General features: G+C 41.5%; 2 protein-coding genes across 9 annotated transcripts; one reads left to right on the top strand and one right to left on the bottom strand.

Annotated features, from left to right (window-relative positions):
* Positions 1-220: 220 nt before the first annotated feature.
* Positions 221-13,550, bottom strand: cep85 (centrosomal protein 85). 3 transcript variants are annotated; one of them, XM_046044128.1, is made up of 15 exons: positions 13,404-13,516; positions 12,762-12,808; positions 12,420-12,479; positions 12,184-12,315; positions 7,899-8,689; positions 5,281-5,411; positions 4,938-5,055; positions 4,626-4,811; positions 3,998-4,150; positions 3,751-3,905; positions 3,540-3,657; positions 2,907-2,957; positions 2,708-2,815; positions 2,367-2,610; positions 221-2,237 (listed from the first exon to the last, which is right to left on the bottom strand). In XM_046044128.1, the coding sequence occupies exons 3-15, from the start codon at positions 12,457-12,459 to the stop codon at positions 2,074-2,076; spliced, it is 2,391 nt and encodes a 796-aa protein (XP_045900084.1). In that variant the 5' UTR covers positions 12,460-12,479; positions 12,762-12,808; positions 13,404-13,516; the 3' UTR covers positions 221-2,073. The 3 variants fall into 3 exon arrangements, with proteins under 3 accessions (XP_045900084.1, XP_045900083.1, XP_045900085.1); XM_046044127.1 differs by lacking the exon at positions 12,762-12,808 and having other exon boundaries at positions 13,404-13,550; XM_046044129.1 differs by lacking the exons at positions 12,762-12,808; positions 13,404-13,516 and adding an exon at positions 12,563-12,680.
* Positions 12,885-23,446, top strand: wdtc1 (WD and tetratricopeptide repeats 1). Of its 6 annotated transcripts, none has more exons than XM_046044133.1 (16): positions 12,885-12,902; positions 16,420-16,542; positions 16,732-16,815; positions 16,935-16,981; positions 17,295-17,406; positions 18,064-18,251; positions 18,364-18,546; positions 18,674-18,768; positions 18,879-18,994; positions 19,098-19,173; positions 19,260-19,356; positions 19,468-19,638; positions 19,744-19,979; positions 20,064-20,232; positions 21,081-21,273; positions 21,863-23,446. In XM_046044133.1, the coding sequence occupies exons 2-16, from the start codon at positions 16,477-16,479 to the stop codon at positions 22,058-22,060; spliced, it is 2,031 nt and encodes a 676-aa protein (XP_045900089.1). In that variant the 5' UTR covers positions 12,885-12,902; positions 16,420-16,476; the 3' UTR covers positions 22,061-23,446. The 6 variants fall into 6 exon arrangements, with proteins under 6 accessions (XP_045900089.1, XP_045900092.1, XP_045900091.1 ...); XM_046044136.1 differs by lacking the exon at positions 12,885-12,902 and adding an exon at positions 15,190-15,261 and having other exon boundaries at positions 16,467-16,542; XM_046044135.1 differs by lacking the exon at positions 12,885-12,902 and adding an exon at positions 15,212-15,261.
* Positions 23,447-24,019: the final 573 nt, after the last annotated feature.

Here is a 24,019-nt window from a genome sequence, read left to right as displayed (position 1 = left end):
ATCATTTTCTTTTTTTTTTATGTTGGGTAAGATGAGGACAGGGATCACTGCGCCTCTGAAAACTGAGCAGGTGGTCCACCGCGATTGATTGAATGTTATGCTACCTGATCTGGCATATTGAATCGATGCATCCAGATATATAGAAAGCTGGTATCCAAGGCTTTCTGCACAGAAGGGATGAAAATACTACAGCTAAAAACAAATCTGAAACAAATTAAACTAAACAAAATGTTGAAAATCTTTATTTCTAAAATATGCAAATACAAACAAGGACAAATGTATGAAAATATAAACATCTTTTTCCCTTTTTCAAAAACACTTGAGATGTTAAGGCATGCAGAGCCAGACTTTCCAAAGATAAACCTTGTGCTACTTGAGTTTTTAAAAAAGGTCCCGTGAACAAAAGAAAATGGCTTGCGTCTCCCTGGGCATGTTGTTCGGTATAATTTGCATATTTTTATATTAAAATACCTTTCTCTTCCTGTAAAGTGTCACCTTTTTTATGGCTTATCCCACACTCGGGGCAAATATAAAATTCCATCCAGTACAATGTGACTGGAGATTTAGGGGTGATCCAGCCAACCCCTCCCATCATCATCATCACTACCACCATGTGGGATTAAAACATGGCCCTCCTCTTTTTGAAGAAGATGAAAGGTCCTCAATGACTACTGCCAATCTTTAAAACACTACTATCATGTCCCTCTCGACACTAAACCCAGCCCCAACATCTTATATGAAACATGTCAAACCACAGGGGAGGAAATTACTAATCTAAAAGCCACTTCATGGGACCTTTACACGTTGTGGAAGCCAGGTTTGCTCAAACACATTAGCACATCTTCGCAGCAACACATTTGGAGGACCCACTGAGTTGTCAATACAAACAAATAAAATTTCACTGAAGATTAATACTGTTTCTCAGTCATACATTTATCAAATAGTTAACCACTCTGTCGAATACGAGTCAGCCATTATCAACCTGAAATGTATAGTATACTGTGAAGCTATTCATCTACATAAGATCACACAGACTGAAGGGTTTCAACTAACTTAAATTTATCTACCAGCAACAACAAACAAAAAAAAACAATAAAAACAAAACACAGTGTAGGGGGCCTCCACAAGCTCTGTGATGTGGCCCAATGTTATCTGCTACATTCAGAGTCAGGGAATGTATTGACTATCCTACTGGTTGATACACTCAGCAAAAGGTAATATTGGAAGAGTCAGCTGCAAACAGCCCTTTGTGGTTGGTCTAAAAATGAATTAGCATCGTGGTTGCAAACGTGACAAAAAGGCACATGTTGGTACTCATTCAGAACAAGGCCTGCAGCAGAGAGAAGCGTTCACAAACATTCACAGACTGGCACAACTGCTTTGACAGGTGTTTCTTTGGTAATAAATCTGTTGGAGGCCTGTTGGTGTGAGAAGCTGATTTGGTATTAAACCCTTCAGTTGTCAAGTCTTATACCTCACAGCAGTATGTTACAGTTACTAATGTTACAGCATTCACCATTTTAAATAATGGCATGTTAGTAACATCTCCTTGCGAATTCAGTTAAAAGCACAGGTTAAAATATTTTCAGTTGATTGTCAACCACTTTCAAATTATTCCCCTAGAGAGGGAAATTAAGATTTAAATAAATTATATATTGTGGGACTTTTACACAAATAGTTATCCACTGGAGTGGAACACAAAGTATAAGACTGTTTGGTAACAGACAGCATCATGTCATTAAAAAAAAAAAAAAAAAAAAAACACACACACACTCAATGCTTAAGTATCAAGTATTAGAGGTAAGTTATTTTCTGTTAGCCCTTGGACTGAAATAGATGAACTCACCGGGGGGTTGGGGGGCTCTGAGCTAGAGGCAGGCGGCTTGAAAAACGACTTACAGTCAGTTGAAAGAAGGAGAAGTTAAACCATTTGGGATTTCCTCTGTCCCCATTTTAAGAAAATTAAAAATCCTCTTTCTGACATTCAGTAACTGAAAGACAAGCCCGTTTTTTGATGCTTCAGGCGGTGAAGTGGGGCTAACGAAAGTTTCTTCCGTTGCCTGGGCGACAAGGTTATTGGGTGATGCAGTTCTCTCCCATGTCCTGCGCGTAACGGTCCAGTATTACATTACGTAGTTCCTCAACGTCTCGGCGGAGCTGCTGCGCTTCAACCAGCTTCTTCTGCAGCACCTCGGGACACATCCAGTCCTCGGCCTGCTCTGCCACTGGCGGGGGTGCTGGAAAGAACAAAACATGACTAATACATGTTGTACAGGTTTACCCCACACTGACTATTTACTTTTTATGTTTTTGAACTTAACTCTATCATCAACATAAGAGAGAGTAAAATTAAAGTAAGTGCTCACATGTGAGACCAAGCAGCAAAGAGAGGTTGGGGTCTTGTCCGTGAGCTCTCTGGGTGAGAATGCTGCACAGGGAGCGCAGGTCACTGAGGCAGGAAGCGATCTCTAGATGCAACCTCTGCGTGAGACGAGCCCCAGCTGGCTGCAGGACAGAGGAGGCCTGGCTGGAGCTTCTCTGCTCTGGATCACTCACTTGCTCCTGCAGGGTCAGATTCTGCTCCATCAGGTCCTGGTTCTGGGCTGACAGCTGAAACAGAGATTCAGCATCAACGTTACCCGGTCAAAAGTGTCAGGCAATTTCTGACCAGGTTTGTCAGGGAGTGGGCAGGGTTAGTCTGTCTCACCTCCTTCATGGCTGTGTGGAGCTCTAACACATTCTGCTCTTTGGCCAGCACCTCTTCTCTGAGAGCTTGAGAGCTGCTCTCTTCCTGAGATATCTGCTCCTCCAAAGCCTGCAGACACAAACAATTTAATGTCTCACAACTGCCGAGAGACTATAAAACTGAACAGTAGCCAAACAAATCATTGTGAAGAGATAAACACCTGGATCTGAGAGCCAAGCTGTTCCATCATTCGGTGCTGCTTCTCAATGACCTGCAAAGAGACGAGCTTTAAAACGATACATAATGCAATGATCAACTCCTACTTCTTTTGTATTTTTAGCACTCTTTCTCCTCGCTGTTCTATTGGACTGGGAGGTTGTGACCTAAGCTTCATGGTGTTTATGACCGGAAGTGTTTACTTTGCAGGTGAAGCACACAGCAGTACAGAAAGCATGGTAAACATTACAGAAGAAAAAAAAAAAAAAAAAAAAGAAGCCACGCGCTAAAAACTTTGATGGACAGATTGCTGCTACACGCTTTAACCACAACATACAGGAACTTACTTCTAGAGAAATGAACACTTCTCTGAACCTACGGTTCAAACTTAACCCACACTTCCTCTAAGCTCACTCAGTCAGATCAACTTTCTGAAGCTGAAGTCATTTGGGGTTCAAGCATATAAACAATAAAACTACAATTAGATTGCATAGAATACAGTTTATGCATTCAAATATGTGACTTCATGAATAAAAGCAGCCCGAGGAGTACTCATACAAAAGCTGTCCCCAAAGTATTTCAAGTACCCAGATGAGCCTTTAAAGAGAAAACACACAATAGACAAACCATAACAGACCTTTTTGAGTCTCTGCTGCTCTTCCCTCAAAGCACTGTTCTCTCCTCTGAGCCTCTCCACATCCAGGGAGGGCAGCCTGGCTCCATCCTCCAGGCCCTGCTGTACGCGCTGCTGCATACTGATGAAGACAGATTACGCAGAGTTATTAAGGTTTGAATTAATGCCCACTGAGAAGACGGTACTTTGTTGTCAGACCCGAGTGTGCACATACTCAGTAATGGTGGTCAGCAGGTCTCTCTCCTTGCGTTTCTGATCTTCCAGCTGTGTGTCTTTTTCCCGCAGTTGAGAGCGTGTCGTCTCTAGGCAGACCTCCAGCTCTTGTGCTTTCTCTTGGAGCTGACTCACCTGCTGTTCAGCCTCCAGAAGCTGGTGAAAAAGACAAACATGTGTCCAGGTTGAAGGATTTACACATTTTGACCCAAGTAAAATCAGAAGAACTCAAGCAGAACGGCCCTAACCTGCTTGTTTTGGCTCTGGTAGTCCTCCAAGGTGGGCAGGTCAGCAAGATAGCGCTCCAGAGTCTCAATGCGCTGCTGGTTCTCCCTCTTCAGCTCCGACTCCTTCTGACACTTCTTCTTCAGGTTGTTGATGTGCTTGTCTCGACTGCGGATCTGCACAAAAAGGAAAATGTGGTATGGTAAGGTATGGTATGTGGTAAGAGGGATAATATGCTCAACAAGTAATAAGGTGCCATACATATTCATAAATCACAGCAAGTGAGAAAAGAGAAAGCAAAATGTTCCTACAAACATCATCAAATGTTCCTTCATCTTTCTCTATGAAAATTAACTTGTTAAGGCTTCACAGTGACTTTATCTCCGCTTTTCTGTACAGTGTTGTGTTTCTATAATATCAGCTGTCTGGAACTGTTGTGGTAGGAAGCAGGAAACAGCTTCTCTTCATTACTGGGCAAAGTACAGAAATTTAAATGCATCTCTCCACCAAACAGAAGCAAAATGAACAGCTCGTAAACAGGGTTATCATTTACTCTTCTCAGTGCCATCTACTTTTTCAAGTGTCTTTTTAGTTTTTTTTTGCGTGCTCGCAGCGTTGTATGTTAGGAAGATGTGTTAAGCAAGCACAAACCCTCTCTTCCTGTTTCTTCATCTCCTCCGCATGTCTCTCACAGGTCTCCTTCAGGCTGTCAGTTAGTCGGCGCGTCTCGGCCTCAACTGCCCCCAGTCTGCGCTCTGCCTCTGCTTTTTCCAGGGCGACACAGTCGGTGCGCTCAGTAAACTGCGCCCTCAGGAACACATTCTCCCTCTGGGCCTCCTGTAAAGCCACCGTGTGATGGGAAAGTTTCAATAAAAGGTTCTTGAAATAGTCTGTAAGGATAATGACAGTATAATGCAGGGTTGTCAGTAGTGTTTGTGGGGGCTAGTGCATGTTGTCTCTAACCTGTAGCCGCAGCATACACATGTCCCCATAAGAAGCTCCTCGGCCCAGGAGGGCTCCATGGACTTGCAGCTCGCTTTCCCTCAGACGCTGCTCCAACTGGGCCATATGCTGCTTTTGTCTGCATCACGTCCAATTATCATAAACACAAGAACAATAAAGTCAGCACTGAGCAGACAAACAAAAATACTATATTCACTCCTGAAACAGTAAACTTTTAATATTTTGTGTGACCAAAACTATGGTCTTCAATGTTAAGAATAAAATGTACAATACCACAGTATCAAGTCACTGTATCAGATGACACAAAGACCCCGTCCCCTCCATGAGCAGTAGAAACACTTGCCTCTCAATGATGAGCTCTTTCTCCTTTAGCAGACTCTCACTGGCTTTGACCAGAGCGTCCCACTTGCCGGATTCCGACTGAACGGGCGTCGAGTACAGCGATGGGTACTGACCCACTCCCGCACTCATCAACTGTAACAAAATGAGAAAAAACATTTGACAGTAAGAGCTATATCATGTGGAGAAACTATTCGGTGGAAAGAGATGCAAAGATTTAGAACTGCACAATTTTAACCCTGATAATAAATAGACTGTGTGTAAGGCGGACATCCTTCCACTTCTATCTCACGACAGTTTAGTTTGAGTACAGGGCACGCAATACAGGTGCACAAAAATAGTCGCACAAAACAAAACATCTCAGGAATTACTGCTAGCCTTGCTAACACATGATCAAATTATTTTTATACCACAGACAGCAGTCATCTGACAAGGGAACCACAGAAACTTGGTCAATAACAACATGGTCCATTTCAAATGGCTCACAAAAGAGAAATTAAACTTGATGAGTATCAAGCTGTGCTAATCTCTCTTCAGGACAGAATGTAATTCCACCTCAGCGACTATTTAAAGTCTCTCCCCAACACACACTGACATCACCGCCAAATGTCGGGTGTATTCTGGTGCCTTGTGGAATAAATTCAGCACCACAAATTAATGAATGAATGCTCCCATCTAAACACAGCTTTAACAGCCAATCATTTAGTTTATCAGACAATGTTCGAAAGATCATCATAAATACAATTTCTTCATACAGTAAAAAGCGATTAAGTTTCGATTCATGTGCCAGCGCAGTGTGTGGAAATGGCAAAAGCGTCTGATGCAGCTTTTTCAATGGCCAGTGCCGATCACAATATTTAGAGAGCAGGGCGGCCAATATATAATGCCGAGATCAAAACAAAGAAAAGTCTGGCGATGGCGCAATGGATAAAATTATGCCTTTGGTCTGAGAGACCCGGGTTCAATCCCCCACTGTGACCCATCCAACATTGTGTCCCTGAACAACACACTTAACCCCTAAAGGTGTGCGACCTCTGACATCTATAGCAATTGTAAGTCGCTTTGGTCAGCTAAATGAATAAATGTAAAACAAAGAAAAGTCATGTATTATTCCATTATTCCATGCAGTAATGTGCTGTTTTAGATGGACTTTTTATCAGTTAATGAAATAGAAACATACATTGGGTTATGCTATTTCAGAATGTGACTGGTGATTAAATAATAATCAAAATGTGCTTTTTACTCAGTGTTTCCCACAGGATTTGAAGAGACTACGGGGGTGGGTCTGAGGCCTGAGAGGGTCCGGCAAATTACATGTGTACATTTTCTTTTAATGGACACATGTAATATGTTTTATACGTTCTGTGAACAGAATTCAATTAATCTTATTTCCATACTGTATAGACACCTTATTTTGAAAACCGGACGTTGACACGTGTATCCTAGCGCTAAATTCATCAAGTCTGACCCAATTTGATAAATTATGTTGTATGTGGTTCTCGTATCGAATAACATGAAGACTCTCTCAGGTAGGACTCTCATACTGCAACACTTGTCTTTGTAAATAGAGAAAATGACAGGATAAAATTGCTAATCTGCCTGTCAGCACGCACTGGTCCGTTTCAGTGGATTTACCATAAAGGCTTGAATACGTGTGCACTCCAAAGTTAGGTGCGGCTAGCTTAATCGCCTTCTCAGAACACTCAAAGCAGGTCAGATCGTTTATTGCCTTTTCTAAGTCAGCCACTGCTGTAGAGGAAATAAAGTTCCTGTTTACAATATGAACACCACCACAACGTCTCACTACCATCTTTTATCAGCAGAGCGGTTCAGACCACTAGTTAGCTAAGAACTGTAGTTTACTACTCTCTTCAGGGCTGTCACAACACTAAAACAAAGCATGGAGATGGATGTAAGTTACCAGCTACAGGCCCGGCTATTAGTCAAAAAAACCAGTGCGCCCCCAACTATGGTGCCAAACCTGTGGAAAAGGTAACATAGTACAAAAACTATTCACAGTCATTTGAGAGAGAAGCACTCTTTCTGTCTCTCTCTCTTTGTGGAGGTGGGGATCTGCAGTTCAGCTGTCTAGGGTTAATCAAGCACAGGATTTTCTCAATTATACAAATAAAATGTAACTTTGTTTTTATAAATCTGACAACAGACACCAGAAAATCCTTTGTGGCTTTTGTGATTTTGAGTTTGCTGATTGACTTGACAGATCCTGCTCTAAAATAGGACAAGGCATCTGTATGGCTCCAGGCTTTGTTTAGCGGTTTAGTTATTTTTCCAATGTTGACCTAAATGTGTGTCAGGAACCAAATATCTGGCCAGATTTCAGTGTCCACAAAAAGCTGAATGCCCCACATGTTTACTACAAAGGCCTTTACCTCGTCAGGGCATTTTCTTCAAAAAATCCACCATTCATAGCAGCCAAGAAGAGTTTGTTTTACCACCAGTGTGAAAGGGTGACTTCAATGCATACCCCTTACACTGAACCAAAAGCAGTGGCTTTTTTTTTTTCTTTTTTTTTTTTTTTTTTTTTTTAAAAAGTCCACACCCCCAGTTTGTGTTTCTCTACCTCTAATGTGATATGATTTTCTATTTAGAATAAATGCTTACCTGCATTTGTTCCAGTTGCAGGCGTAAACTTTCCAGTTGCTGCTTATGTTGCTGTTGTTGCTGCCAGCTTGACATTTCACTACATCTCTCCTGCCGCAGTGGCTCATAACCCTTGGAGCCCGCATGCTCCCTCAGCAGAGCCTGTGTCTGCAGGCTGAGAGGGTTTGCATAAACTCCAGGGGATCCGGTCGCACCAGGCTGACTGCCCCTCTGATTAGAGGTTTCTGCTGTGCCAGGAACTCCAGGCCTAGCTTCAGGTAGAACCTTATAGCTGTGCTCCATACCTCCTCTGTAGGCCTCAGACACACAGTCTAAGGTGTCTCTAATCCCGGTCGTCTGTAATCGGAGTCTGACATCAGGGCATAACCCCCCTAACAGGGCTGACTGATTTAGCGTAGGCTCTACAGCAGGAGTGTCAAACCTCTGGCCCTCATCCATCCGAGTGTGATCTGAGGGGAACAGCGAGTAGTCCAGCCCATTGATAAGGCTGCGGTAGCGGCTCAGGCAGTCTGGCTTTGGCACCACGGGATCACCTCCCACACCAGTGGGAGCATCCAAGTTGGGCGAGGATGCTGATTTGGAGAGAGAGGAAGACTTCGAGGCGGAGCCACTTGGGGTTCTGGAGCCAGAGGAAGACCTGTGGCCCTCAGAGGATAGGGAGTCCTCCTGGACACATGACTGGGGCTTAGAGGCCGGGGCTCCGGCCGTGGATGGCATGACATGTGCAGTGGGTATGGGGATCTGACTGCGGATGGGCTGGAAAGGGGGGCTGCTGCTGGAACTGCAGAAATCTTAAGAGTACGAGAAGAAAGAGTCATTAGAATTTACATTAAGTGTTCTTCGCTCACTATTCAATATGAAGATAGATCATGTTAATTCAGTGCAGAATATCTAGAGCACTACTTAAGGCCATCTCCTCTATTTTCAGTCAGTGATGTAAAGTAGATGCAGCAGGGTTTATGGGTGGCCTACTTTGATGATGAGGTGTCACCACAGAAAGAATTAACTGGCTCTGACTGACTCAAAGCAGGGAATAGTCTTATAATAGACTTAAACCAATGCGCAGAGCAGAAGCTCTGCATTGCACGATTAAAAAAAAAAACACACAAATATGTTGCTGTATAGCACTGCCACATAACTGAGTGTACATGCAAGATAATTATAATCCACTGTAAAATTCTCTTTCAAAAGAACTGCTGACTAAAGGGTCTTCCTGTTTAATTGGCATGAAGTCTTGTAATTAGTCCGTTAGCACATGCAAAGATACGCACCCTGAGATTACTGTAAAGACTACACACCCAATCCACTCCATTAAACATGCACAAAAATGTTAGTGGTCTTCCTTTGTAAACCTCAGAGATCACAATATGCTTATAAAAAACTTCAGGAACACCAAAATCACGACAAGCCACCTACAGAAATCTCCACGAGCCCCAACACATTTCAGAGTTACATAACTCAGCAGCATTACAAACCTGAGAGACCTGTTGAAGCCTGGAAATCTGGCATTCACTCCAACGCAACAAACATGTTATTAGCTGTGGCATTTTTTCTAAAGCTGAACTGAGGTGAGCTGAGCTGCACAATGCTTTAAAGCAAAACAACAGTAGGTCCACTGCATCTCTGGGAAGTACCGAATCGACCTCTGAAGCTAAGACTGACAGTGTCGCAGCAGGCAGGCCCTCCGCCCAAAGCCGTATTGTCCTCCAACAGCCAAACCAGCCTGTATCAAAGCTCAGAGCAAACACACACAAACAGGGATACGCAGGAAAGGTTAGGGGTATTTATAGCCCACCTCTCAAGTTACAGCGTGATCTGTGGGTGCCGCTTTTTAAAGCACCTTGCCTCCTTCCACTGTAACACACACACACACACACATCACATTGCCGTGAACATCCAAAGTCAAAGACTGAATGGCCTGCTCACTTTAAACAACAACTTCGTTAAAATGGGAAACTTTGCAATCAGACAAGAAAATAATAATAAGGCAAGAATTTTAATGAAACAACATCAAGCTTTCAGGAAGGTAAAACTTTAAATATAAAAAGAAGCCTCCAGGCTCCACTGATTCATCACCGGCTAGAACAAGTCTAAACTACTCTTAAGATAGATATTTGCTCAACAGACATTCCTGCCTTTAAAAAGTATATAACATAATGATTATTACCTACAGCTGTAAAACAGCATGTTTTGATAAACACCAAGCAACTAAAATTAAAAAACAACGTTTTTCAAAAAAAAGAAGAAAAAAAAACAAGTCTGGTATTCTTAAGCTGTTAAATTTAAAAAGTATGGTATACATCGCTGTACAGTATTGTCTACAACAGGTCCTTGTTGTGGCTAAATTTGGGGTTAATTGTCATGTTGCTAGGTACGGCTGTCAGTTTAAGTGGCAGGACAAAGCTGTACCAGCACCAGTGGCACGCTCAACAGTTGTTAACTAAAACAAGCAAGTCGCCTCAGAAGTACATTCTTAAAAAAGGCGACATTAAGAAAACTGCTATAAGAAGGAAATATATCCAAAGAACACACCACACACTCTACATTAACATGTTCAAGGTTGGAAAAAATCATGTCAACCTAACAATAGACTCTAATAAGGAGCTGGGCCACCATGTGCTCTAATGTAGCTTAAACCCTCCAAGGAATGTTGTTTTACAAGCTCTGAGCTCAGTGAACAGTGTGTTTAGAGACAGTAAGACAACGCTATGGACACTTCAAATATATTCAGTTATTTGGAAGATGCAGAAGATATGCATCTACTAACATTACTAACGGTTCTAGACACCTTCCCTTTCAGGTTTTGTGATGCTTGTCTGTGTTTACATAAAATCTCTCATAAAAATTATAAAACGGACTTGTATACCTCTTCTGTTATACAACTGTTCAGAGTGATTATGGGTACTACTGATAGCCAGGAGATTTTAACTGATACTATTAAAGATCCACTACAGTTTTTAACAGTTGGGAAGATACATTATGTGTTGAATGGCATTCTTAGGACTACCTCAGGGAAGCCAACACATATAAATATATATAACTTGATGTAAAAAGCAAAAAACATTGACCTGCTTGCAATTGGTATTAAAAATTTTCTAATAGCCAGCCCTGCCATGAATACCAGCTTTGTGAACCTACAGTGCTGATACACTTGTGATCATTTTCCAGCATATTATTTTATCAGCGTTTCCTGTTGAACGTGGGACAATCCACCCCAGCAGGCCAGCCAGTACATGGAACCTTCCTGATACCACGAGTCTATTATTTTTTTCTACACTGTGTAAATACATTTAAATATAGAATATACACACACCCACCATCCCCAGTGAGATTTCACATTTTCTCCAGTGGGATGTTCCCATTTTATAAACAACTCTCTGAATATTCCCTCCACAGACAAAGTCCAGTCCTAGCATACCAACACCTATCCAGCCAATTAACCTTAAGTGAGAGTGCAGCAGAGCCTTGGGGCATTTTTAGCTGGGACTTTAATCTACCTCTGCAAATCTCCAGGGCTTCCACAATGGATTATGAACATTTTTAACAAACTATAAAAAGCCTAAGCAACAATAACACAAACATGAAGACAAAGCCGTTTCAGCCTCGGCCACACTAAAGCACCAAACTCTGGCTGTATAGAGTGCAAACTGGAGCTCTATCACTGCATGGCTACAGACTGCGACAATTTACTCACATTTTGTAACCACTTTTGGAGACACTGCTACTCAATTTTATAACTTGGTGCACAAGTGCGACTTGCAAATATCCCCCCCGTTTTTGTTTGTTTGTTTGTTTAAAATCATAATTTTATATACAGTAATGTGAAACACCAGGAGCGAACAAGAACTGGTGTGCATGCCCTTCACGCTAACTACCCAAGTTGCATAACGCAACCCCCTTGTGTGCAAGCAGGTGTCAATGTTCCGATGACAGGATGAAGGAGAACTATACTTTTGGTCACGTGATGAGGTACTAAAAATAAATAAATAAATAAATTAAAAAAAAAAAAAAAAAAAAAAAAAAAAAAACACACCATGAGTGAATTTCAGGAACAGCAATCAGGTAAATTTGTGTTCTCTCCTCTCCAAGTTTGATATCAGCAAACAGTAACGTTAAGTTGATGTGTTAGCTGCAGTGCATCTCTGTCTAGTCTGTCTGTTTTGCTAAAGTAGCTGGATAGTGCACTCAAAAAGTCAGTTCAGAGCCCTGCACTGACAGGCAGACTTCAAAACAATGTTACACAACACACTCTGCAGGCAGGGAAAGAACAAGCTAAAGTCATCACCTTCTGTGCTGTCAGATGCTGAGGTGCCAAGACCAGTGTCCCCACTGTCCGATGTTCCAGGCCGGCGGCCAAAGCGGCTTTGGAACTTCTCTGACACAGCTGGCGTCTGCCACTCCATGTCAGCAAACCGAGCTAATGTATATATGTGAAACAGGACAATGGCAACAGATGAGTATATCAACACATGCTGAAATGACACATAGCTTATGCATTTTGACTTTTGAGTGTCAACTTACCCGCTGGTTTGGAGTCAATATATCTCTGTGAGGTTGTCATTCCATACAAGACAATGTCGCCTGATTGAGATGAGGACAGTATTAAATAATCATATAGTGCAGACACTCTGACAAGATGTCAGTCATGTTTGCCTCTCACTCACTTTTAGCACATTAGTTTATAACTGCCAACCTATTCTCAAGATTTAGTGAACTGAGAAACAGTGAAAAGAGGCTGGTAACAAGGTTTTAGTGATGAACCAGAGACTGAGATCTGAACAAAAGCTCCTTTCTTATATATTATTAACTGAACGTCCGTGGTGAAGGACCCAGCAGCTGTTGGCTATTGACTGATTGGCTCACCTATGAAACTCTTCTGCCCTTGCCATAAACATCCTCGACAGACTTTTCTGGGTAGCAACAAAAATAACAACACGAGCACATGTCTTAGCGTTACATAATCTGTTACACAAACATCTCTATTCCACTAAGATACTACAGAAAGTAAGTTTGTACATTATTTGTAGCAAGCTAATGGTTACTGGTGAATACAATCAGTCTGAGATGCAGCCTGGCTGTTACCCACTAATCCTCTTCAGAAACTAATTCATAAAGGAAATGACTTGCTAACACCAGTCAGGGCAAGCTGTATCAGTGTGACTAATCGCTAAATTTAATTAGTTAAATTGTATCATACTAAGCTATATAAATGCGATAATCATAGCTAAGGTTTGGGCTGTTTTAAAGCAAAAACTTATTTATAACGTCCTAACGTTATATATAACGTAAATTTTTTGTTGTACAGCGCTGCACCGTTAACCATTTTAGCTAATCCGTAACAAATCCGTTTCCGTTTAACAAGCTAACGTTAGCTAACGGCTAACACAACGCTGCTGAGCTACTTTCGTTAACAATAACGTTACACGTCTCTGTTAGCTTCGGTGCTTATAATGTTACTGCTGGAGCTAAACTAGCTGTCGGCGCTGACAAAGAAGATGTATTTACCTTTCGTTTCACATGAACACAAAAATGCAGTAACAAATCTCGGTTTGAGGCTGGAAGCCGAATCTGTACCATCCGGTGCTGCTGCTGTTGTTCCGCTAGCCAACTGAACAGATCCTCTCCGATGGCAGCAGACAACCCGTCAACACACAATGGCCGCTTGTTTAATGTCACAGCACCGCCCGCTGAACAGTGACGCCTCATGTTGTCTGTGAAACCGTTTGGGGGTTTCCTGCCTGCAACGAATATGCAACCGCAGTGCTTACATTTGCAGAGTATAGCCCCAAAAACTAGGGTAGCAATATTATTAAGATTATTCTTGAAATATTGCTGCTGATTCAACAAAAAAAGATGACGGGGTCATTCTGCCATATGATGAAAAAACACTATAGTCACACATAACGAACGAACCTAACCCAGATGTGTTGAGATGGGTAGAATAACCTAGAAAATCAAACATTTTTACACTAAGCAGTAATATACAACATAGACATTAGGAAATAGGTGCCTAGTGAGCACCAACCCACATCTGACCCAACGTTGATTTTTATTTTAACAGGGAAAAACAGACTGTCTCTTTTTAGGCTGTGCCCTGTGTACACAAGTTAACATATCCAGGTCCAGTAGACCAACAAACAAGTGAATAAATAAAAAAGTACTTAAAACATAAAAAATTATCTAAAACATACAAGACCAAGATGTTCATTTCAAGGGAAACAACTGCAAATAACATCATAATGATTCTCCATAACATTTTTAAAATGGGTAAGTGACACCAGAACTTAAAAATAAGTGCTTTATAAATAAATAAAAGAGCATGTTGCTCATTCAGATTGATTTCGGTTTCTACTACTAATTAACGTTGAAATTTGGGTTGGTGCTCAGTGGGTACAGCTATTTCTCATTAGATATTTTACATGGTAAATATATATCAAAGAGCATACTGGTGTAATTCAAACACTTCTGCTTTTCACTTTGCACGAAGGTGTTGGTTAACACCAAACAGTAGGCAGCTTTGGATGATAGAGAAGTGAAAATACCACAAATGCTGACATGAGTTTTTGTTGTAGGAAGTTGGGACATGGAGGGGTAACATTTGTAACACCTAACCTCCACCATACCCTGAGTGACACATAGGCTGCCAGTCAGGGTGGAAGAAATACAACTACTTGCAACATCTGTTTTATTCCATCTTTTCTTGGTACATTAATATTATATATTAAACACAATAATTAACACATTATATTTTCAGAAAGGTGCTGTCTGACATATCATTAAAACATGCCCTTGTACGGCCTCATGATGATTAGTAGTACATGATCACAAACGAAGGATACACAAACTGTGAAAAGTTCACAGCAACAGCCCAAGATAATTGTCACACTGACACCTTACAGACATGTGTTTGGATCCAGGGAAATAAAAAAAAAGAAAGAAAAGAAAGAAACTGACACAGGCTGTAATGAAAAAATATGACTCACGTTAAAGATATCTCTTTTTTGGTTAGCATTCACCTCGTGAAATGCAGTGTTGTAAGATATTGTATAACCAAAGCTAAAATGTAAATATATACATGCATTCAATCTGTTGCAAGGCAGCACATATTTTCTTCATTTTTAAGTATACAAATAAAAATAAAAATAAATAAATGCATACAATTTGAATAGTTGGGCAGAAATAAAACAGTTTACATTTCCATTTATATTTGTTGTTAGGTTTTTGTTTATTTTTTTTCAAACCTGAGGTGGGTCTCACAAATCAAATAAAAAAACAATGCCAAAGTAATGCAAAGGAGACTTTGAACATGATCTTTATCTTCCAGTTTTAACAACCTCTGTGTTTTGACCAAATTTCATACAAGGTAGGTTGAGTGGGAATTATTTTCTTTCTTGCAATTATTGTATGTGGGGTTCCCCTCAGAAAGTGATGAAGTCCAAAATCCCGCTTTAACACCTTTTTAAAAATACATTTAATAGTTAACACCTTTTTACAGTCTATGGATAACACCAGGTTAACACGCTATTTTCTGTCGTCTTACGACGTTCAATTTTGCCTTGTTAACATTATGTTTTATATCCACGTTATTTAAGTTTGGAAAGACAGTCTCCTCCCCTCATATGCCTCACAGTGGTGCATACCTTTTTCAGACCCTCAATTACTTTATTTATTTTAATTCTACCGCTGGGATATGTTTTTTATTGTTCCCCACCGACAGTGACATGAAATATCGGCCCTTGATATGAAACGTTTACTAATGTCATACTTTGTAGGGAGAGTACTTTTATTCTGAAATAAACACGGGCCGGAAGTTTTCTGTCTGTTTGTCTCGCGGAACAAAGTTGCGTGATGTGCTTAGTGGGAGGTGGTTTGTGTTCAAGTCAGGTATTACCGTGAACCCTGTCAACAAACTCACAGAGTGTATTTCATCTATTGTAATTCGTCTGCTAAATGGACATCTCTTGACAGAAGCCTTTTTAGTTCAAGGAAAGCGGTGAGATTTCTTTAGTAGTTGTAAATTACAATGAAAGCGTTGCAAATGTTGAAGTGGATGTTTTGGTTAACGTTAGCTAGCAAGGTAACGCAAACACGCTAACACCAGCTACTTGGTAAACGACAGGTCTCTTAAAGGCCCGATGCATAGGTGGCTAACGATTCAGGTACGCTAACAGCGCCAGTGTTTAAATAATTGTCAGTATTTTGGCGAAATAGTCAGCCGATTATAGTACTGACAGAGCTAACTAGCTAACATTAGCTAGTTAGCTAATGAACTCGCCTTGTTTGTGTTCGTTGACGGGTGCAGTTCGACTGTGAGCAAAGTCTGAAGACTATGTGGCATGCTTATGTTTAAGCTGTTTTTAAAGAACCCGCAATGAGTAAAAAATTAAAATGCCTGCTGACCACCTTGTCCGTACCCTTGCTCTATGACTGACATTAAACCAACCTAACATCATCACTGCGTTGTGAGAATCCTCTTTCCTGTATTATCTGCCCTGTCTAAATGTGCAATTCAATTCTCGAGAAATACAGAGTAAATGTCATCTGAGCTCTGACCCCTGGATCCTCCAGACCCTGATTTATGTTTTGTGGCGAGGCCATGACTGCGGCCAACATCACCAGGGACATCCTGCACAGGCAGATCCGAGTGAGTAAACAAATGCCAGAGCATCTTACGAGCTCAATCTACCAGTGATCAGACAATGTGATTCTCTGGAAATTATCTTGGTGAGGCTAACCCAAAAAGACCCTCCTTAACCAAAATGATTGTTTAGGTTTAAGTAACCTTGTAACCTATGTACAAAAGACTGATGGGGAATTTGATTTGTGTGTCCAGGACAAGAGAGCGTCAGGCTTCCAAAGGTTCTATCATGTGACCGACCCGTTCATCAAGAGACTTGGACTGGAGGCTGAGCTTCAGGTCAGTGACAGCAAGTGTGTGGGTGCATGTAGAGGGAAAGAGTTGTGGAAAGACAAGGAGACTGAGAAGATATTTCTGTGTATTATCATATAATCTTCTTATACTGTCTGTCTCAACAGGGTCATACTGGCTGTGTGAACTGTCTAGAATGGAATGAACGAGGGGAGTAAGTCTTCAAAACCTAAAGTTTCATCTTGTGTGTACAATTATAGTGTGACCTGGGATGACTGGCTGGGTGACATCACCATATATGTACCAAAACTCATATTCTGAGGTGCATTATACAACTGTATGTACAGTGAAGGCCTGTTAGGGCTGGTAATACTATGTCGAAATAAAATTAGGATGCTGTTCTACTTTATATTTTATGTTAAATGTTGCTGCAGCACTGTTTATTGCCAAAAATTATGACAGTATTTGATTTTATATGGCATTAGTTGTAAAGAGCCATAACAAATGTTGATTCTTTTTGTATTCAGTTTACTGGCCTCTGGTTCAGATGATCAGCATGCCGTCATCTGGGATCCATTCAGACACAAGAAGCTTACAACTATGCACACAGGTCATGCAGCAAACATATTCTCTGTAAAGGTAAGGAGGACTGAGTGTAAGATGGATGTATTGAATGACAGGAGGGAAAGTGGGCTGAAGTCATTTACAGTGGCTGCGTTTACATACACGTTGATAATGTAGTCATAATGTGATTAGGGCAGTGATGTGAGTTAAGGTGTAGCCCAATCGAACATCGTACCCTGGTGGTGTTATTGCATTATGCTTACAGTAGGGTTAGATTAGTGTAGTACTTGCATTTTAGTCTCATGGAAGGGCATTTCAACCATGTAATCACACAAATCTACTGCTCGCTATCACAAGTTTCATTACAATTCAGGACACAAACAGCAGTTGAAATTCTGGTCAGCGAATGCTCTGTGATACTGATTCACTTCCTGTACATTAGGTGTCACTGTTGGCCATTTAATGAGTGGCATGATTGGTGGAAAACCATCCTGTTTGACAAATTTGAAGGTTTAATTTCTTTTGGTGAAGTGATAAAAGATAATGGGGAGATGGCGTTAAATGCCATTAATCAGGCTATCAATAGATTGGCTGTATAAGTATTCTATGTAAACACTTTAGAAATGCCTTAACCTATGGCTACTGGCTGATCACTGTGTGACTGAAAGGGCCGCCATTGTGATACACTGATTCTGTACTTCTGCATTGATTCTGGTGTTTTTGTCCATACAGTTCCTCCCTCACTCCGGGGACAGAATTTTGGTAACAGGTGCAGCCGACACAAAGGTCCATGTGCATGACCTGACGGTGAAGGAAACCATCCATATGTTTTCTGATCATACCAACCGAGTAAAACGCATCGCCACAGCGCCCATGTGGCCCAACACCTTCTGGAGTGCCGCGGAGGATGGCATCATCAGGTCATAACCAGAAATGAATTAAATAACCTTGTTGTGTTTAACAAAGTCACAAGATATCCCATACCTAGTTTTGCGACCGCTAATATGCTGACTGTCTCCTTGTTCATTACAGACAATATGACTTAAGGGAGAGCAGTAAACGCTCTGAGGTGCTGATTGACCTGACAGAGTTCTGTGGTCAGCTGGTTGAGGCCAAATGTCTAGCTGTCAACCCACGGGACAACAACTACCTGGCAGTGGGAGCCAACGGGCCTTTTGTGCGCCTTTATGACATCAGGATGATTCATAACTACAGGTTGGTTATGTTTTTTGTTGCTATTTTATGGTAATAATTTATCAGCAACCACTCAAATGTGGCGCATTCCCAGTTTTGAAATACACATGCACAACTGTGTTTTAATCAAGTTTTTTTTCTCACACAGGAAATCTATGAGTCAGAGCACATCAGCAGCTGTGCATACGTTCTGTGAAAGGCAGAAGCCCATCCCGGACGGAGCTGGGCAGTATTATGTTGCAGGTGCATAAATGGTTGAATTGTCTATTATTTAATGGGCATCAGGAATGACATCAGGAAACGTGCAGGTTGCACGTGGTTTAATAACATCACCTTCTGTTTGAATGCCGCAGGTCACCTGCCCGTGAAACTCCCAGACTATAATAACCGCCTGAGGGTCCTGGTGGCCACCTATGTCACCTTCAGTCCAGATGGCACCGAGCTACTTGTTAATATGGGTGGGGAACAGGTAATGCTTCTCAGAACAAACAAGGAATGGCGACAGGGGTTATTAACATCTTTTTCAGTGTTTAAACATTTGCTTTGTTTGTGTATTGCTATTGTTCTTCTAGGTGTATCTGTTTGACTTGACATTTAAACAGAAGCCATACGCCTTCTTGATTCCAAAAAAGTGTCAGTCATCACCAGGTAGGTCTGTGCCATCTATATTAACAAAATAAAGTTCTGCATCTACAGATGTATTGGTGGTTTCTGAAACTTTGACCTCTTCCCAGGAGATGTACAGAATGGAAAGACAACCAATGGCGTCTCTAATGGACTTCACTTGCCAACCAGCCATATGCGATTTTCTGAAGGCAAGATGCACTCTAGGTAATGCTCTTTTCAGCCTGTAAGTGATTGGTTTTCATACACAGATTGACTGTTTAAAGATCTGAACATGCACACACTTCAGTTATGTTTCTTCTGCTCTTTTTGCCTCAGTTCTACAGAGCTCCCTCCTCACTTGGAGAAGATAAAGCAACAAGCTAATGATGCATTTGCACGGCAGCAGTGGACACAGGCCATCCAGCTATACAGTTTAGGCATTCATGAGGCCAGCTGCAACGCCATGCTATATGGGAACCGGGCTGCAGCCTACATGAAGCGCAAGTGGTATGTGTTGTCGTATCACTGCAGAGAGGTGATTCATCATCTACTTATAAAGGCTATAAAAACAAGTAAGTTTTTTTGTATTGTTTTATTACCTGTGATTCACAGGGATGGAGACCATTATGATGCCCTCAGGGATTGTCTGAAGGCTCTGACTCTAAACCCTGGTCATCTGAAGGCTCATTTCCGGCTGGCACGGTGTCTGTTTGAGTTGAAGTATGTGGCTGAAGCTCTGGAGTGTCTGGATGATTTCAAAGGAAAGTTTCCAGAGCAGGCACACAGTAGTGCCTGTGATGCCTTGGATAAAGACATCAAGGCAGCTCTCTTCTCCAAGACAGAATCAGGTAGAAAAGAGTGTATCTTTGCTGATTTGCCTTTGTGTCTTTTGTAAATATATCTGAATGACTCTGTTGTTTTTTCTTCACCAGCTGAAGATAAGAAGTCCAACAGCTCCATTCGATTCCACTCATTCAGCCGGAAGGAGTCCATCCCTGAAGATGAACTGGTGCTGAGAGAGCGCAGCTTTGACTATAAGCACAGATACTGTGGTCACTGTAACACCACCACAGATATCAAAGAGGCCAACTTCTTTGGAAGGTCAGTAGATCTCACTTCCAGTCTGCTGAGGTCTCACTATGGGGCAGTCATGAGCTCTGTGAACCTACAGTGAAGAATCAGTAGAGCGAAAACCAGTGTACAGTGAAAAGTAGCTTTCATTCATAAATGTAGCCTTTTAGGTACTGTAGGTGGTTTTGTGACTGGTCAAATATTTCAAGTTTAAAATATCCACTGTTAAATCATGAAGATCTTACATTTCAGTACAGGAAAATATTTTATAAAGTGCACATATCAGTACCAGTTCAAAAGTTGATTATTTATAAAAGAAGTGTCATAGTTGTCCCCACTTTTTTTTGTCTAACATGTGACTGTAAAATGTTTGTTTCACTCTGAATATGTCTGTCGAACTGTATTCTGTCATGTGCTTGACTGTCATTTTCTATAATATAATAATAGAATTCTTTAGTTTGATGATGATAAAAACACTTTGTGATGAGGAATTTACTAATTTATAAGTCAAAATGTAGATCAGCTCAAGCAGGCCACTGCATATTATGTGAAACACTAAGCAAACCTGTTGCTTAACAAAAGATTGTTTCCCTCCTCTTCCCTCCCCTCACCTGGTTTCCTATTATCCAGCTGGAAGGTCTGAATAACTAGAACCACTGGAATACAATACAGTCCACATAATGTAACACAAAGCTCAGTTCCCATCGAACGTTGTATACCAAAGCCCTGGTTACATGCCTGTACGGTGATGTGAACAAGTGTTCTGTGAAGGAAGTGCAGTGTATAATGATGAACAATTTCATGATTCCTAGTAAATAAGACATGTTCCAAGAACATGGCTCGTCAGGCAGGTCTGAATGGATTCCTTGTCTCTACAGCAAAGGCCAGTACATCGTCAGTGGCTCAGATGACGGCTCCTTCTTTATCTGGGAAAAGGAGACAACTAATCTGGTGAGGATCCTGCAGGGGGATGAGTCAATAGTCAACTGCCTGCAGCCCCACCCAAGCTACTGCTTCCTGGCCACCAGTGGTATTGACCCTGTGGTGCGATTATGGAACCCTAGACCAGAGGTAAACAACTGAAACGTCTGCGTATTAATATATATATATATTTTGGTAAAAGTTGGATACAGTGCGCATCATGGTCTCGCGCATAATTAATTCAGAATTACATATAATCCCAAAATTATGCTGATTCACAGACTTTTGAAATTGTATTGGTTAGTCATACGGTGAAAGCACAATATTTGTTTGTGGTTTTTTGAACCGAGTCACTGTCACTCAAAATGTCTGTTCAGTTCATTTGATGTATTTACAGGTGACCGATGACCACCTGATAAAAATCTGGTAAAAATGACATGGTCATGTGATATTTCGAGACTCTAAAAATTAATGATGCACACCTGAATGCACCATTAAACAATCTGACCAGTGTGGGTTAGATTCTGGGATACTGACGTCCCCTAGATTCCTGCAAAGGTGGTAACATTTAGCAAAGCCTTTGGCATGGGACAGGCCTAGTTTACCAATTACAACATTTTTGTTGTTGAAATGCGGAGGGTGCATTTTAAGAAAACAGTTCAATGAAAATAAAGCATTCTTATCATGTATTGTCATGTAATGGCACCCTTCCCCTACCGTCTACTTTCTCATAATACAGACAGAGACTGAGAACGGGCGAGTGGTGGAGGACATGGACGGTGCTGCTCAGGCGAACCAGCGGCGTATGAACGCTGATCCCCTGGAGGTAATGCTGCTCAACATGGGCTATCGCATCACAGGCCTGCGTGGTGTTGGCCCAGATGGCTCAGATGACGAAGACAGCTCAGAGGGACAAGTGCAGTGTCGGCCAAGCTAAACAAACTGTCCGCCATTCTGTAGAATGGATGCGGGAAGTAAAGCCCAGCTCCTGTTTGAATCTTAATTTCTCCCCCTATCTGACAGAAACATTGAGTGAATGTCATGTCACATCTCTGCACTATGCATCACCCTCCCCTGTCCAAAGAGAGGACTGGTGGAGACCACTTTGGGGAGAGGAATTTCATGGAGGGTGGAGAAGACCCCCATCTCGCCCCCTTCAAAGCACCAACAACACCTCAGCCTCCCCCTCCACTTTGTTGTGGCAGGGGGACACCTTTTGAGGAGAGCACTTTCCACGTCACTCCCCCAGTTGCTCACGAAGAAGGAGGAGTTCAGCACTTATCCCTCCTCAGGTTTCTGTTGAAGAGACACACAACACACAGAAGGAGAATCCTGCAGTGTGATGTCAGGTCGGTGTGGCCACACAGTCCCAGTGTTCTCCGTGGAGGATGGGCTCACAGACCAGACGGCGGTGCTTTGTAGCATCTCCTGTCTGCTCTACAGTTGGAGCTGAGAGTCTTTGTACCCGCTCATCTCAGAAAGGCTGCCCACCCAAGTCATTGATTCTGAGTTGATCATATTTTCAGTTGGAGTTTTGGTCACAGGAAGCCTAGAATTAATTGTCACTCGCCAAGTTGTGAAAGATGCAAGTGTTACTCCAATGAAATGTATTTATAAGCTTTGTTTAGTTTATAACTGTCAGAACAAACAAGTGGTTTTTTCTGCCAAAGGTTGCCATCTTTAATTTCAATGGCCAAGGATTAATGTTTTTTTTCTTTGTTTCATTGAAACATAATTTTGGCATACTGTGCTCCTTTTTAGTTAAAAGGTTTTACTACAATAGATTCTTGATAATCAACAAGATATCGACAAAAAAAATAGTTAAAAAAAAAACAACTTCTAATAGAGTTTTTTTTTTTTTGTTTTAAATCAAGTCCCATTGATTTAAAATGTTGTTTGGCATGACATGCCAGTGAAACTTCTGTTGAGTGTAAGTTGGACACAGATGCTAATTTGCAGTAAATGGCAAATGATGCGCTAAGTATTAAGAGGCGATAGGGCTCCAGCCTACTAGCTCGCGTGGCTCAAGCACCAGACCTCTGCTGCAGTCAGGTGTTCAGTCCTGCTTGCATGAGGCATCTCTGATCATAGTTGTGGGGAAAAAAAGAACACACAGCACACATGTTAACATGTTGCTCAGAGAACAGCTCATTGGGTCTTCTTTGCCACCAAATAGGGAAATGTTAAGGAAGGGGTCCTCAACAACATGCAACACTAGGCTTCCATGTGTTTTACTTTGTTCAGTAATTTGAGGGGTTTTTTTGAGGAATCCTATAATAACCTTTGTTGCGAACAAAGTGAAGAATAAAATTATTGAACACTATCTTGTCTGTATTCTCTCTCTTGTTCTTGAAATGGTAACATTAGTGGTGTTTATGCTTTTCGTGTTAACAGTTACACAACACAGCAGTACTGACCCATGACTAACAAGGTTGGGAAGATGTACTGTAGGTGAGCTCCCTGCTTTTGCTGACTATTAAGCAACAAATGTGAGCACAGTACATCATAAGCATGAGTAGTTGGGGGAGCATCTCACGCCCCATTTACTGAACAGTAATGAGGTGGCAGCTTTAGGGGTAGTGGAGGTTGGAGTGATAAAGCTCCCGGCTGACTGATCTTGTGTGTTGGGTGCCAAAAAGGGCTGAAACAACAGCCTTCAGCCTGTGCGTGCCAAGGCTGACTAAGTAACTATGCAAATATTAGATAAATGTCTGTCAAAATAATGTTGATTTAAACACGTGTGCACATTCAACATTGTACATTTGCCATTTATACTGTAAAATAACACAAACTACATCCATTCCTTGCATTAATAACCAGTGGTGGACAGTAACTTAAGTAAAGTACTTGACTAAATGTACTCAAGTACTTTACTTAACAAATTAGTACAAATTAG

Source organism: Micropterus dolomieu, linkage group LG03 (assembly GCF_021292245.1).
Source record: "Micropterus dolomieu isolate WLL.071019.BEF.003 ecotype Adirondacks linkage group LG03, ASM2129224v1, whole genome shotgun sequence".
Taxonomy (NCBI): domain Eukaryota; kingdom Metazoa; phylum Chordata; class Actinopteri; order Centrarchiformes; family Centrarchidae; genus Micropterus; species Micropterus dolomieu.
This window is presented reverse-complemented; position numbering and strand designations above follow the sequence as displayed.